The sequence below is a fragment of the Gadus chalcogrammus genome, chromosome 20 (genome assembly GCF_026213295.1).
Source record: "Gadus chalcogrammus isolate NIFS_2021 chromosome 20, NIFS_Gcha_1.0, whole genome shotgun sequence".
Classification (NCBI taxonomy): domain Eukaryota; kingdom Metazoa; phylum Chordata; class Actinopteri; order Gadiformes; family Gadidae; genus Gadus; species Gadus chalcogrammus.
In genome coordinates, this window is record NC_079431.1 from 3,918,969 (window position 1) to 3,932,517 (window position 13,549).

Below are 13,549 nucleotides of genomic sequence, written 5' to 3' on the forward strand. Positions count from 1 at the left end.
GGCCTAAACACTGGGGCCTAAACACTAGGGCCTAAGCACTGCAAAATAAACTGGTTCGTCCTTCCTCCCTCCCCCTGGTATAATGTAGTCCCGTTGTGTCTCTTCCGTCCCAGTGGGGAGCACCGTCTCGTCGCCTGCTGTGCTGGGCATCAAGGAGAGCCACTCAGAGTACCAGAGAGCTCCCTCTACTATGCAATTTTATAACCACCAAGGGGACAACAGCAGTGTACATAAAAACCAATACACAGGTACAGTATTTCAGCACACACACACACACGGACACACACCGTACGCACACGCTCGTGGACACACATGCACACACACTGTTGCACACACACACACGCGCACACACACGTGGACACACATGCACACACACTGTTGCACACACACACACGGACACACCGTAGGCACACGCACGTGGACACACATGCACACACACTGTTGCACACACACACATGCACACACAAGCGCGCACGCATGTGCACGTGTACATGCACACACATGCACACACAAAAACCTGCACAAACACATATCCACATGCGCGTCACACACTGGTGCGCACACGCATGCACACACATGCACACACATGCATGCACACATGCACCCACACGTGCACACCCACACATGCACACACAGCCACACACAGGTGGCCACTGGGCGGCCTGCCTTCCCACAGGGCCTCGGTCTCTCCATGAGGGCTGAGGAATTTAATTCAGCCCGTGTGCCGTTTGCAGCGGTCTGTAATCAAAGGGACCCCCTGAGGGCCTCTCTTCCATTTCACCCCTCAGTGCACTCCAAACGGATTCCATGCCCTCCCCACGCCCCACGGCCCTGTGCCAACACCGCCAGCACCACCACCACCACCACCAGCCTACGCCCCCTCCACCCCTCCACCCCTCTCCCTCATTAACCCTACCCGGGCCTGGTCGCAAGTAGATAGCTGCCACTTTAGAGAAGCACCACTTAGACCTCTTTAGCTCTCCGTGAAGGGGCTCGCTCGCAGCTGAAGGGGGCGTCCAGTCATTTTCCCCCCAGTGCTCCACAAAGCGGCCGTTGTGAAGCCGTCTGAGATGGAGGGGTGGTGGATAGAGGCAAGAGCAGGGGGAGTGGCTGAAACACTGTCGTCGAAATGGTAGAAGAGAATATATTTATATATAGAGGGAGAGAGGGATAGAGAGAGAGAGAGAGAGAGAGAGAGAGAGAGAGAGAGAGAGAGAGAGAGAGAGAGAGAGAGAGAGAGAGAGAGAGAGAGAGAGAGAGAGAGAGAGAGAGAGAGAGAGAGAGAGAGAGAGAGAGAGATGTAGGGAGAGGGAGGGAGAGGGAGATATGTAGGGAGAGGGAGGGAGAGGGAGATATGTAGGGAGAGGGAGGGAGAGGGAGAGAGAGCGAGAGAGAGAAAGAGAGAGAGATATGTAGAGAGATGGAGAGAGAGACCAAGCTTGGGTCGGGCGCAGAGTAAACAGGCCGTGCTGCAGCCTCAACATTCCCCAGAACCACGACGCCAAGTGGAAAATGAGTTCCAGGATTCCATTGCGCTGGGGTCGGAAAATGGCCATCCTGCGGGCTCGGGGCGAGAACCGCTCGGCGCCCGAAGGCCCCGTTCCATTACCTGCTGTTGTTCTCGTGCCCCGCTCGGCACAACTCTTTCATGTTGCTTTATTAAACACAGACAGAGGGCCTGCAGGCAGCGCTGCACTCCTCTTCACCACGGTGACATTTCACTCAGTGCTGCTGCATGCAGGGGGAGAAAAAACAAACAGGTTCTGATGCGTTGCGTGTTTCCTCGTGTTTCTCCCTCCAGGATCGGGGAAACCGTCGCCGCATTACTACAGCTCGCCCACGAGAGAGGAGCCCAGGAGGACGCAGGTGAATGTGATCATATCGTAGTGGGGAACGGAACCGCAGCCTCCGCTTCCCTCCCCTGTTATGAACTGCTCGATATTCAGGACGTGTTCTTACTTCAAGTACTTTCCTGAAAAACAAAAAAAATAAACCCAGCTCTGTTTATACTCGGACGGTAAGCTCATCCGTCCACAACAGACCAGGAAGGGGGGGGTGGGGGGGGAGGGGGCGTTGTTATGCTGGTGAACAGGGCGTCTGTGACCAAGGGCCTGTCGGCCTTTGTCTGACCAGGAGTGCGTGGGACTGCTGGAACACTTTCCTTTTCCTTTTTATCCTCGACCCGTTGGTGGAAGACATTGTACAAAGTGCTCTTCTCGCAATTTGCATCCAGATTGAAACTTTTAGAAGCCATTGACGTCGACAAAGTGGTAGATATAGTTCAACAAACCAAAAGAGTAAAACGGTGTAGCACGCAATGCACTCAGTAAATATCGCGCTTAAAATAATACTTTTTTTGGTAGTTCATCATCAGATATTAGTTCTCATTCTGTAGCGTTTACCTTACCACCCTTGTTGACCTTGATCCGGTTCCTATGACCGTCAAAGTCCATCTCACCTGAAACTATGTTGTGTCCCCGGTCAAAAGCCATCCCACCCAGTCCTCTGTGGTGCCCCCTGTCCTGTCCCAGTCCATCTAAAACTCAGTGATCTGCTGTGTCCCCTTGTGCAGCCGGTGTACTACGCTGAGGACCCCGGTCGGAGGAACTATGAATCCTACAGGATGTACCTGCAGCCCCCCCGGGGCTACGACGAGCCGTACATGGACGAGGTCATCACGTATCCCCCCCCCGCGGCGGCCGACTACGCTTCCCACCACCCCCACGGACTCAAATCCACCACCAACTACGTGGACTTCTACTCTAGCACACGCCGACCTTCCTACAGGGCGGAGCACTACCCCGGATCCCCCGACTCCTGGGTATAGGTCTCGGGGGCGGGGGGCGGGGGGGGGGGGGGGTCTAGCAGCAGTGATGATATGAGGAACCCCCTTCTCCACCGGCTTTCAAACAAGATTTAATTCGCCAAGAATTCGTCGACTCCGACGCTGAAAAAAGACGCTGGAGGTGGGGAAGGGGAAAGAACTAACTGATGAACTCTTTCATGAATCTTTGTGTGTGTCTGTGCGTGCGTGTGCGTGTGCGTGTGTTGGTTGTCAAGTGAATGTGGCGGCGAGTGAGTTCAGAACCAGATGAGAGAGGGAGGACGTGAATGTGAGCCTAAAGAAGGAAAACAAGGAATGTTTTTTATTAGTTTGAAGACCATCCAGTGGGTGTGTGGACGACGGCGGTGTTCAGGGCGTGGTTGATTTGAGGAGCGAGCGTCCTACTCTGTCTAGATGTGTTGGGTCTTTATTTACATGGGGATGTGTAGGTACATGGGGATGTGTAGCAGAGATGTGAGCGGCGTGATGCGTCATGTGATGAGATATGTGAGGCCAGGATGGAGGATGTGTACGTGTACGTGATTGGTTCATGAACTCATATCTGTAATCAAATTTAAAAAAGAGATACCAATAAAAAAGTCAACTAATGTTAGTTTGTACAGAGGGATCAAAAAGTGTATTGTTCTGAATGTGGAAAGTCTGTGTGTATGCCTTTTGAGTCTTGTACATTTTCTTCTGTTTTACTGTAAATACAAAGAAAGAAAAATCATGTTACCTACTTTGAAAACTCATCAGCACTGTTGTAAAGAAACAAGTGTCCCACGTTAAAACTCTATAGATATATATAAGTAGTGTGAGGCAAGGAGAGATCATAACTCAACCGTGCAGCAAAGGTAATAAAAGTTATCTTGTTTTTTACATGGATTGTGTATGTGTAAGCGTTTTTGTCACACAACAAATACAGCATTCATTTTCCATACCACACATTTCTTTGCGTATTCATTTTTTGCCTTCTCACCATACTCAGTGGTGGTGCACTGATATTTCTCTGCAGAATCCAGCAGAAGCAGTTGTAACTGCTCACACCAGTGAGAAGTGATCGCTTGCATCATGTTTGTATGCTGCAATCGTGTGTAGCTTCTATAAATACAACTGAATGGAGATCATGAAATGTAGTACCTGAAAGACAAGTCAGAAGTTTCTTCAACCAGATAAATCTTCCTAGCTGTGAATGTATTGAAAAGGCGGCATTTTTCTAAGCCTCTATTTTTCTACAAGTACAATAATATTCACAGTGTGTCTTATTTCATTTGTGTAGAACTGTTGGTCTATGTATACATTTTGCCAATCTCTTTCCTACCCAACTAAAGGCTTACCTTGGTCTATCAATTTTATTTCTGTTGAATTTTTCTGTAGATTTGATTTCAGAATTACTTATGATAAATTATTGTAGGCTACTTCCTCCCCCAGTCAAACTATAGGTCCAGTGAGTTAAGAAAGTTAAGATGGCCTAACCCACGTTTAACCTCATTGGTCTTCAGAACCACAGCTATGTGACCCTAAATATATTGCACACTTGACGCTTTAATCAAAAGATGTGTAAGAAGTGATAACCTATTTGATTAGTTGATGATGCAGCGTTTAAGGAGCACCATCCCGTTGCCAGTCTCCTAATCCGGCAACGACAAACTCTAGGCCACATCCCTAACCTGGCAACGCCCCAATCGAGGCCACACCCCCATCCACGAACAACTTCTACCAGTTCAATTCAGGACGTCATAAAGTTTGGGTATAAAGGAGAGTGGGCGTTGTGTTTTGGTATTTTCCAATTGTTGAGACATTTTAAAATGGTGCTGCAATCGAAATCGGGAGTGAAAGATGCTTCTCGTCTGAAAGCTGGCCATCCTCCTGCAGGTATGTTGGTGTTTTAAAACAAAAACCTACATTTCATCTAGATGCGTTTAGGACGCGGTTCAGAATGTTTGCAAAGAACTGTCGAACTTCGTCGAATTAGTCCTGCAAACAACAACAACGTGTTACACATGCGTATATGTATCCAACGTGCTTATATTGTACGCTACTCTCTATGCAACATAGAGAGTGATGCTGCACTGCAACGGGCTAACTTTGCACTTTATCAGTACGATGCTTAAAAATAAACCGTATCCTAATCCCCGTACTTGTATCTCCCTTCGTACCACAATAACGTGTAACTTGTATATTTCTGAGAAACGTGTATTGGTATAGGAAACTTTTCTGTTTATATTTCGTCCTATATTCTGGAAGTTGAGGTTGAAAGGTCCCATCATTGCGGTGCAGCATCAGGTGGTCGCTCGACGAGGAGACACGATGTTCTTTCTGAACTCATGATCAGGTTCTGAATAAACAGGCCTACATGTCGCGTATTGTTAACGCACAAAAATACCCTTTACGTTTTAAAAACGCACGCTTTAACATAAGGGAAGCTCTTCTATTTTAGTTTTATGCTTTTAAAGCGGAAGGGTTGCGAATGTGTCCCTTGATTTTTTTTTTTTTATTGTTTTCATCTGATGGGTGCAGTATGTGCCGTCTAGTATAAAAACATCAGCTTGCTTCCCCTTTCCACTCTGGTTTTGGGGAGTTTTCCCCTGACTAGTATGAAGACATGTGGTTGTGGGTCTGCTGGGTGTAGGCCTGGAGGTTTGTGATAAAGGCTGTAGTGGAGGATGCGGTTCAAAAAAGCTATAGTAAAGGTTTGTGATAAAAGATCTGTCTTTATGGTCCACAGTGATGGCTGGGGGGAAGCGAGTGGCGAAGAAGGCCTTTGAAGACGGTCATGGGATTTCTGAAAGGGAGACTAAGAGGACGGATAAACCAAGGTATTTATGTTTTGCGTGTTCTTTTTTTAGTTCCTGCTCACAGAAAGTGCTGAGAAAAAAATTGTTTGGTACAGAATGTGAATAGTGGAAGCTTTTTTTTTATTGGGGCCATTCCGTCAAGATCAGGTAGAACTTTTTATGTCCCTGCCTTAACAGACACTGTTGCCGTTGTAGGTCCCTCGCCCTCTACAGCAGAACCCACCAAGTCAGCATTCTGCTGGCCGGGAGCCTTGGCAAGGTAGGACCTGGTCAACACACAACGACGTATGATAAATAAACACCATTACTTTTTCTCCCAACATGAGTGTTAAAGCGACTGCAAGTAATATTCAAGAGTGGTGTTGGGGGAAGACTTTGAAAGTCAACTACCACAAGAATGTCTCCTCCCTCCCATTGCTGTTGTGCCGTTGAAAGTTGTTTTGTTCAGGGACCTGTGATTGACAGGCCAGATGCAATGCGCAGGGTGTGGTCTAAAATCTAACGGCTGTTTTTTTTTTTTCTTCTCACAGCTTATATCAGCTATAGATAAGGGATGGCTTTGCCATTTCAAACAAAGCGCTCAACTAATGGCTCTTGAATCTTTGCTACAGCACTTAAATTTGCAACGTGTTAGAACAAGCCCCTCCTAGTTGGTAGTAAATTAAACAAACTCCCAGCATGGTATTATCCTATCTAACTGGCTTCGCAGCTGAGCTAAGCCAACCAGCGTAGCTCGACTTGGTGTTGTGAGTGGGAGGGGTATTCGGAGTGCTGATAGGACGATTCTGGTATACAAAGGGTTACGGGCTGGTCAGCTTTATTTTATTTTCGTAGACTTTCAGTTGTAGGATGTGATTTTATTGACGCCTTTATCAACCTCACTATTGATTAGCATTGACCTCAGAGATGCTCTGCTAACTTTAAGCTACGAGCAAGTCAAACACGTTTCATCATGCTAAGGCTGCTCTTTGTATAACGGTCTCTCTTTCGTCCACAGATGGGTCATGAGTTCCCAGAGACCCAGGTGAGCGTGAGACACGCCAAGGTGCGTCCGGCAGCGGAGAAGACCCACGCTCTGAGGAGCTTCGGCATCCAACAGCCCAGGAAGTGTTGCAGTAGCAATAGCAGGGGGTTCTTCTAACTCGTGTCCCTGACAGGAGTAGTGACGGTATGGGTGGACTGTGAACGGGGGTGGGGGGGGGTGATTGAGGCCACAATGGCGAGCCCTAGTAGGCCGTTTTGTCTGGTCGACGTAAGCTCTATTATGTAGCGTGTTAATGCTGAAGCTGCACTTGCAGGGGCTTGTCTAGAAAAACATGTACCATTGTTTAATGTACAATTTGTTGTTTGCATTTGACTAAAAAGAACGTAGGCGTTATGTATAGTTGAAAACGCATGGCTATGTAGTGCGACTTTTCTACACTTTTATGTGTAACTGCATAGCACTTAATAATGGCTTGAATAAACTCGCTTGGCTTTAGCACACTTGTGTCTCGTTTGTTTATCCTGCTTGTTTCACGACGGCCACTAGATGGCAGTAAAGGCAAGTGTTGGACCTTGGGGGTTCAAACAAGGTGTAAACGATGGGCTGCCTTTTTATTTGGTCATATTGGAATCGCCTGGTCCCCTTTTGACATATTCATACAGATACTTCGGTTGATTTCTATTTGATAAATTATATTTTGTACAATTCCAGTTAACTTAATTAAATTGCAGCTGAACAGATGAGATTTAAATTAAAACGGTTCAACCCATTAGTAAAAACTTAATTATGGGCTACAACATAATGAAATTTGGTCTAGTTTTAATTGCGTTATTCGTGGAAAACGTGTGTTGGAATAACCCCACCAGTGATGTTGAAAGTGAGCAGCGCAAACTTTTCTGGCTTTAATTTCCTCTTGCCACTAACGAGAACAGGCGCTTTAACGGCCCTCAAGGCTACAAGATGTGCTGAAGGAGAGCTGCCAGGTTCTGAGACCGGTATCACCAGATGGCGGGGCTGGGGAGGTGACGCTGAGGTGAGTCCGTCTTTGTTCTGTGTTCTCCAGTCAGGCGTCGCTGCTTGGTTGCGACACACGGCCTTTTTTTTCTTTTTTTATGCTTTTGGACACCTGGATGTGGCTAATGAACCAACCAGTCCGATGTTATGAATAGCCATGGCTGGTGGTTTGTGGTGTGAACCAGCTTTAACCTAGCTCATAATAGTGTGTGTGTGTGTGTGTGTGTACCGGATATAGTAACTTCCTGTTATAATTTCTGTATCTGTCTACCTCCTTGGTTATAAAAGCCAGCAAAGGTTCAGTCTGTAAATCTACCAGAAATAAATGGTACTTATTCATACCCCTTTGTAAACAGAGCTACTGACCTCTGTGATGCTGGTGGCGTTTACACATTCCCCAGTACGACACCTGTGTGTTAAGCAGTCCTCCGACGCTCTACTGAGGACAGACCCATGGTGGTCCTGTGGCTATAGCAGACACAGACGGTGTGTTTTGCTGTCAGCGGCTGCCCCTTCCCAGCCATCAGAGGAGCCCAGGATGGCACCAGACGTCAGACTTCTTGGGAAAACTCGGATGATCAAGTCTATTTTAACCAGGCCTCACACAGAAGTGGGATGGTTTATTTGATGTGCAGTGATGATGAATTCGGTGCCATTTAATACAAACGCTGAATATTACTTTCTTTCTGTTAATTTTATTGTTGCTGTATAACTTTTAAAACAACTTGGTAATGAATGAAAACTACTGTTTTTAGCGCATTCTTCCTGATGGTGTCGCTAAAGGGCTATCGGCGTGATATCCACCTACACACTTGTGGTTGGATGAATAAATCAAAGTGTGTTCAATAAATCCAGTCGGCCTGCGTCTGATATTTTAATAATCGACGAGGGCGCCAACTACGTGCAGATACTCTCACCGAATATCACTTGAGGCTTGATTCATTGATTTTTATGCGGGAGACCCACAATAAGGCCCACATGGGCTCTACCAAATAAAAATTCGTTTAAATAAAGTATATAAGACTTATTTTTAATAGCCTTGGTTTTAACCAACATCCACCTGGAGTAGGCCTACCACTAATCTACGATAGAAAAAAAAAAAACGTATGCCACGCCCACATCAGAATAATGCAATTTTGGAGAAAGTTCATTATGTGAATAACCCACATGGTCTTCACATATTTAGTCGACGGAGGAACATGCAGAACTGCAAAAGTTTCCTACGAATATGGGCGGGATGACATAACCCACACCTGATGGCAAGCAGACCTTTTTAAACCACGTTTAATACTGAACCCATTGCGTCAATCCGGTAGCTCCCCGGGCTGTATGCGTATGTAGCTCATAGTGGCTCAACACTGCTTGGATCCCTGGGCTCCATGCACACGAGGCATGCCCTGCCCACCGGTAACCAGCCCGATGACCTCATGAGGTCTAGTGCGGGAGGAGGAGGAGCCGTCGCCGGGACCGACCAACTAGTTCATCAGTGATTTCATGTGGAGATAAACGTTGGGGAAAAACTTTCTGGACTTGGATATCCATGACATTTCTACGGTATGTGATTTAGTTTTTGTTTTAATCGACTTAGCGGAACTGGGTCGTCAAGTGTTTAGTGTTTGTTTCAAAGTCTGTAAACTATGGTTGTGGGGAGTTGGGGGTCCGTCGGAGGAATGTCGGGACATGTCTCCCGAGGAGGCGGCTATCAGAAGGGGAATGATTGACAGCGACAATGCGTTTTAAAGTTATTCACAAGTTATGTTCCTTATGTTCATTCCACGTTTAGTCTGCATGATAACAGCCAAGCAATATTCTTACACCCCCTTCCCCGTGTATGAACGTGATAATGCTTACACGCCCGACCGGCTGATAGAGAACTTTACTGGATGGTGTTTGAAGCGAGCAGGATAAACCTCGCCTAGCAACACACACACACACACACACACACACACACACACACACACACACACACACACACACACACACACACACACACACACACACGGCAGACGCACTGGCTTCATTTTAAATAATGTGGTTTAAAAATGTCTGCTTGCCGTCAGGTGTGGGCTATCATCCTGCCCTGTACACATGCTATTATTAGGAAAGTGTTGGAAAGACCATGGGTTATTCACATCATGAACTTTCTCCTAATGTAAAATGCATTGATTCTGATATTATAATACATGACTATAGTAGCCTAGCCATACGTATAAGTGGTGGTAGTAGGCCTGCTCCTGTTCAATGCTGGCAAATAATTATGCTGCTGTAATTAAAGATAAAATGTGGTGGGTCTTAAATCAGGAGCCGGAGGAACTAGGTTCGGGGACTATAATCACTATCGACCACATGTATTGAAGTTTGACCGCTCACCGCTGCGCGGATGCGGAGACCCAGCTGGGCTCTTTGAAGCCCAGGCTCCTTCAGTACCTTCGATCTAGTGAAATGTCAGATTCTGTTTCGGTCATCAGAGGCTGATGAAGTCATTATGGCTTAACCGTCATTCTTAGGTGTTACCGGCCTTTTAGCCTGCGTCAATGCAACACAACTATATATATAACAGTCCCACATATCCCAGCAGAGACTTCTTCAGTTTATGAATTGATACAAGCTGTCATCAAGAAATATTAAGTCTGGCAACTATCTCAGTCTGGCAAGCACGTGTTGTGTAACTAACGTGTAATTATCTACGATTAGTACTATTATCTTCAAAACCTCCACCACTTTCCTTTAATTAGTATACTTCCACCAAGCATGGCTTTTTGTTGTAGATCTGGATCAGCCAAGCTACCTTGTCAATCATAAGCTGATCAGGAACTCCTATAGTTGCGGTGAATGTGAGAGTGGCGATGTATAGGCTATACTTCAGGGCATTCCAATCCATTGAAGTGCCTCTGGCGGCTCTCTGTATGCGTCTCCAGAGCCTGGTTCCCATGGTCCTCAGCCAGTTGGCTGGTGACAGGTGCTGCCTTCACCAGCACTGCTTTGTTATGGCGCAGGAGCGAGAACCAGCTGATGCCACTTGTGCTCTGACCTGAACCAACTTTAGGGTTTATGGTGAATGCGATGTGTACAGACATTGTGGGCCACTACATGCAGAATCGATTTCCTTGGGTTTAGGTCAGCCATTTTGCTGACCCGTGATGAGAGCCTGTAAAGGGATATGTTTTTATTTATTGTTTTCTGTACAACAACTATGGGTAGACCAACCACAGCCGTGTTGAGAGTTTTGGTCAGGTAACGGGGAATCAACACCGTGTAGGCTGTAGGTCTACTGATGTGAAATGCGGCATGAAATATGTCTTATCTGGCAGCTGTTTGTAAATGTGGCTCTGTGTGTGTTTTGGTATTTTAGATCACAGTGAACGTGGTTGCTAGTCAAACTTACTCCGGCCTTACTGATAGGATTCTGTTATGATAGAGGAGTCCTTAAAATAATAGCTGAAGGCCTGATAGCCCAGCCCCTTACAAGAACAAAGCTGGCGGTTGTAATGCTCCGTTGGGTGCGTCATTCCCACCTCAAGGCACCAGTAGTCGTAATTAAACTTGACATAACATAACTAACACCACTGTCACCCTTTTCTATAAGCTCTTTCTCCAAATTATTAGCCTGTCAATAGCCTTTTGGCACTGAGTCATTGTGTAATATAATCAGCTCCCATTGATCCATTCACCCTATCAAAATGCTTGCCCCACAGTTTAATTTCCCCTCATTCCCTTTAGGCAACGTAACCTTATCACCGCCGTGATTGAGTAACATTGTATTTCAGTGCACCTGTGGGCTTGCGATGTAAAGGGAAGCGTGGGACTAGACTGGTGGTCCACAACACTGCTGCACTATCTCTATAAATGGAGTTGAGAAAGTAAAGGTGGGGACCACAGTAGGTTTGGTTTGCTAAAAGTGTAGTATGATTACTCATTCAACTCATTCCCTGACTCTGACGCAATGAACTTTGACAGAATTGTAATAATTAATTAGGAAAAGAGGCGAGCCAAATGTTGACTTTGGCGCAAGAGAGAGACAATAGTGAGGCAGCGAGAGAGAGTGTGTGAGACAGCTCTAACAACGATGCAATAGTGGGGCATACAAAACCCCAGAGGTCAACAGGTCATGAGGAGAATGGGCACCATTGAAACAGACCCAAGATGGGAGTTAAAATGAATAAACACTTCATTTGGTACAGAGAATGCTTTAGCCCCGATTTCCACCCTTTCCCACTGCCCGGATATGTACACCCCCGCAATATCTTGGCATCGTTGAGAGCAGTATCCCAAAGAAAAATGACAAATATTTGAACAGGAAACCGAGCCTCCTGCGCTCCCCCACGGTGTTCACTGTAGGAGGTTTTGCTTCAAAGGCTACGCTGATTAGCCCTAGCCCTAGTGCTCTAGCAAGTGGGCAAGCCAGCTAATTATAAAACTTATCTGCCATTGCGTGTGGATGCTTTCCTCTTATCTATGCTGTCTGGCTGGCTGAGCATATGGGGAATTTGAAACGGGTAAAACTATGCATCTGGTTTAAAATAAAGTACAATCTTATCCGTCTTTTCAGATTTCTTTTCACGTTTCAAGGGGCACTCTCAGGAAGGAAAGAATTGTCGATGTGTTTACTAGTCATGGCGTAGAGGGGGATCTCTCTTCCCGGTAACTCCCTCTGTAGACTTTATACCATACTTGTTAATGTTTTACCACTCATCAAATAAGAGCTAGGGCTACCTAACTACTGGGGGAAGAATGGCTGCCATGAAAGACAGCTCTTAGTACTGGTACAAATACCCAAGTTATGTATTCTATGTTTTATGCTTAACTAATTATATATATTTCCTGTATATTTTGAGATATTGAGTGGTAGAAATTATTGGTTGAATAGCACCACAAGGCATCCTGTAATGTAATTATAATTAATTGGTCTGATTTGAGGGGTCTAGCAATTCACACAGGACACAAAGATAACAACAGGAGAACACTGGCCCAGACTGACTAGGCCTCTCTCAGAGTTTATTGGGTTCTCTGAGGAATAGGTGTCGGTAATAAGTGTTTTATAAAGGGGACGGTGCATTTGTGGACTGATACCCGAGACTGAGGGGGACAGACACCTGAGAACGTCAGCATCTGTCAGTTTCTACCGCCTGGGGTCTAACCATAAATTCACAGAAACGATCGCTCACTAAAACAAGCCTAGACACCTAACGGCTTTCCGGCAGTCCTGCTTGAGTAAAAGACACAGTTTCTCACATTGTAACAATGTTATACCTGCTATCTTTAGTTGATAAATTATCGGCCATAGAAGAATGAAGAGGCTATCATTTGCTTAACAGCTTTCTCGTGGAGGAGCCAATCTTTCCAACTCTCAAGCCGGCAGCCTTGCGAATAGATCAAGTTATCCTGTTTTTGAAAATTTTGGATAGCTTCTTCAATAAGAACCACGGTTGCTTAGCCCCTAGTCTGGGCTCTTAATCTTCCTGTGATACAATTATGTCATTTTCTCCCCCGAGGGGAAGGGGAATGTCTGACTTTCGAGAATGTCAGTTTATTTTCTCATCATTGGACCCAACACAATTTATAACTATGCCCTTCAGGTCTTTCTTCAGGTCTTTCTTCAGGTCTTTCTTCAGGTCTTTCGGAGCCTGAAATTGCAGCTGAACCAGCAAAGTTATTCTGTTACCAGTGCTATGGGTTTACTGTGTCACACCAGTTTAAAAAGGATGCTAAGGTTTCCCAGGAAAGGTTAACATTTGAGGCGCCTAGAACGGGCCCAATCAATTATTGACAGTTGTTCACCTGGGTGGTTGCCAAGTTGATTAAGTGCCCGCTTGCAGAGGACACATGTGCATGCTGGCTTTAGTGTGTCATTACCAAGCCAATCACTGCCATTACTCTCTGAGTTGGCATCCAAGCCAAAACCAAGATTTGTCTTGTTTAATATTTGAT

At 45.9% G+C, this 13,549-nt stretch overlaps 2 protein-coding genes across 7 annotated transcripts in view; both read left to right on the top strand.

Moving 5' to 3' along the window:
- LOC130373151 (plakophilin-4-like) overlaps positions 1–4,183 on the top strand; it is an 86,168-nt gene extending 81,985 nt beyond the window's left edge. For 2 of the 6 annotated variants that reach the window (XM_056579423.1, XM_056579424.1), the window contains exons 20-22: positions 114–248; positions 1,802–1,866; positions 2,573–4,171. In XM_056579423.1, coding sequence (XP_056435398.1) covers positions 114–248; positions 1,802–1,866; positions 2,573–2,827 — 455 coding nt within the window. In that variant the 3' untranslated portion in view covers positions 2,828–4,171. Of the gene's footprint in view, positions 1–113; positions 249–1,801; positions 1,867–2,572 lie in introns of all 6 variants that reach the window. The other 4 variants (XM_056579425.1, XM_056579428.1, XM_056579427.1 and 1 more) reach the window with 4 other exon arrangements.
- A 372-nt stretch (positions 4,184–4,555) lies between these two features.
- LOC130372938 (death-associated protein-like 1-A) lies at positions 4,556–7,126 on the top strand. Its single transcript, XM_056579073.1, has 4 exons — positions 4,556–4,699; positions 5,553–5,643; positions 5,818–5,881; positions 6,620–7,126. Exons 1-4 carry the CDS (start codon positions 4,633–4,635, stop codon positions 6,761–6,763), a joined length of 366 nt encoding a protein of 121 aa, XP_056435048.1. The 5' UTR covers positions 4,556–4,632; the 3' UTR covers positions 6,764–7,126.
- Positions 7,127–13,549: the final 6,423 nt, after the last annotated feature.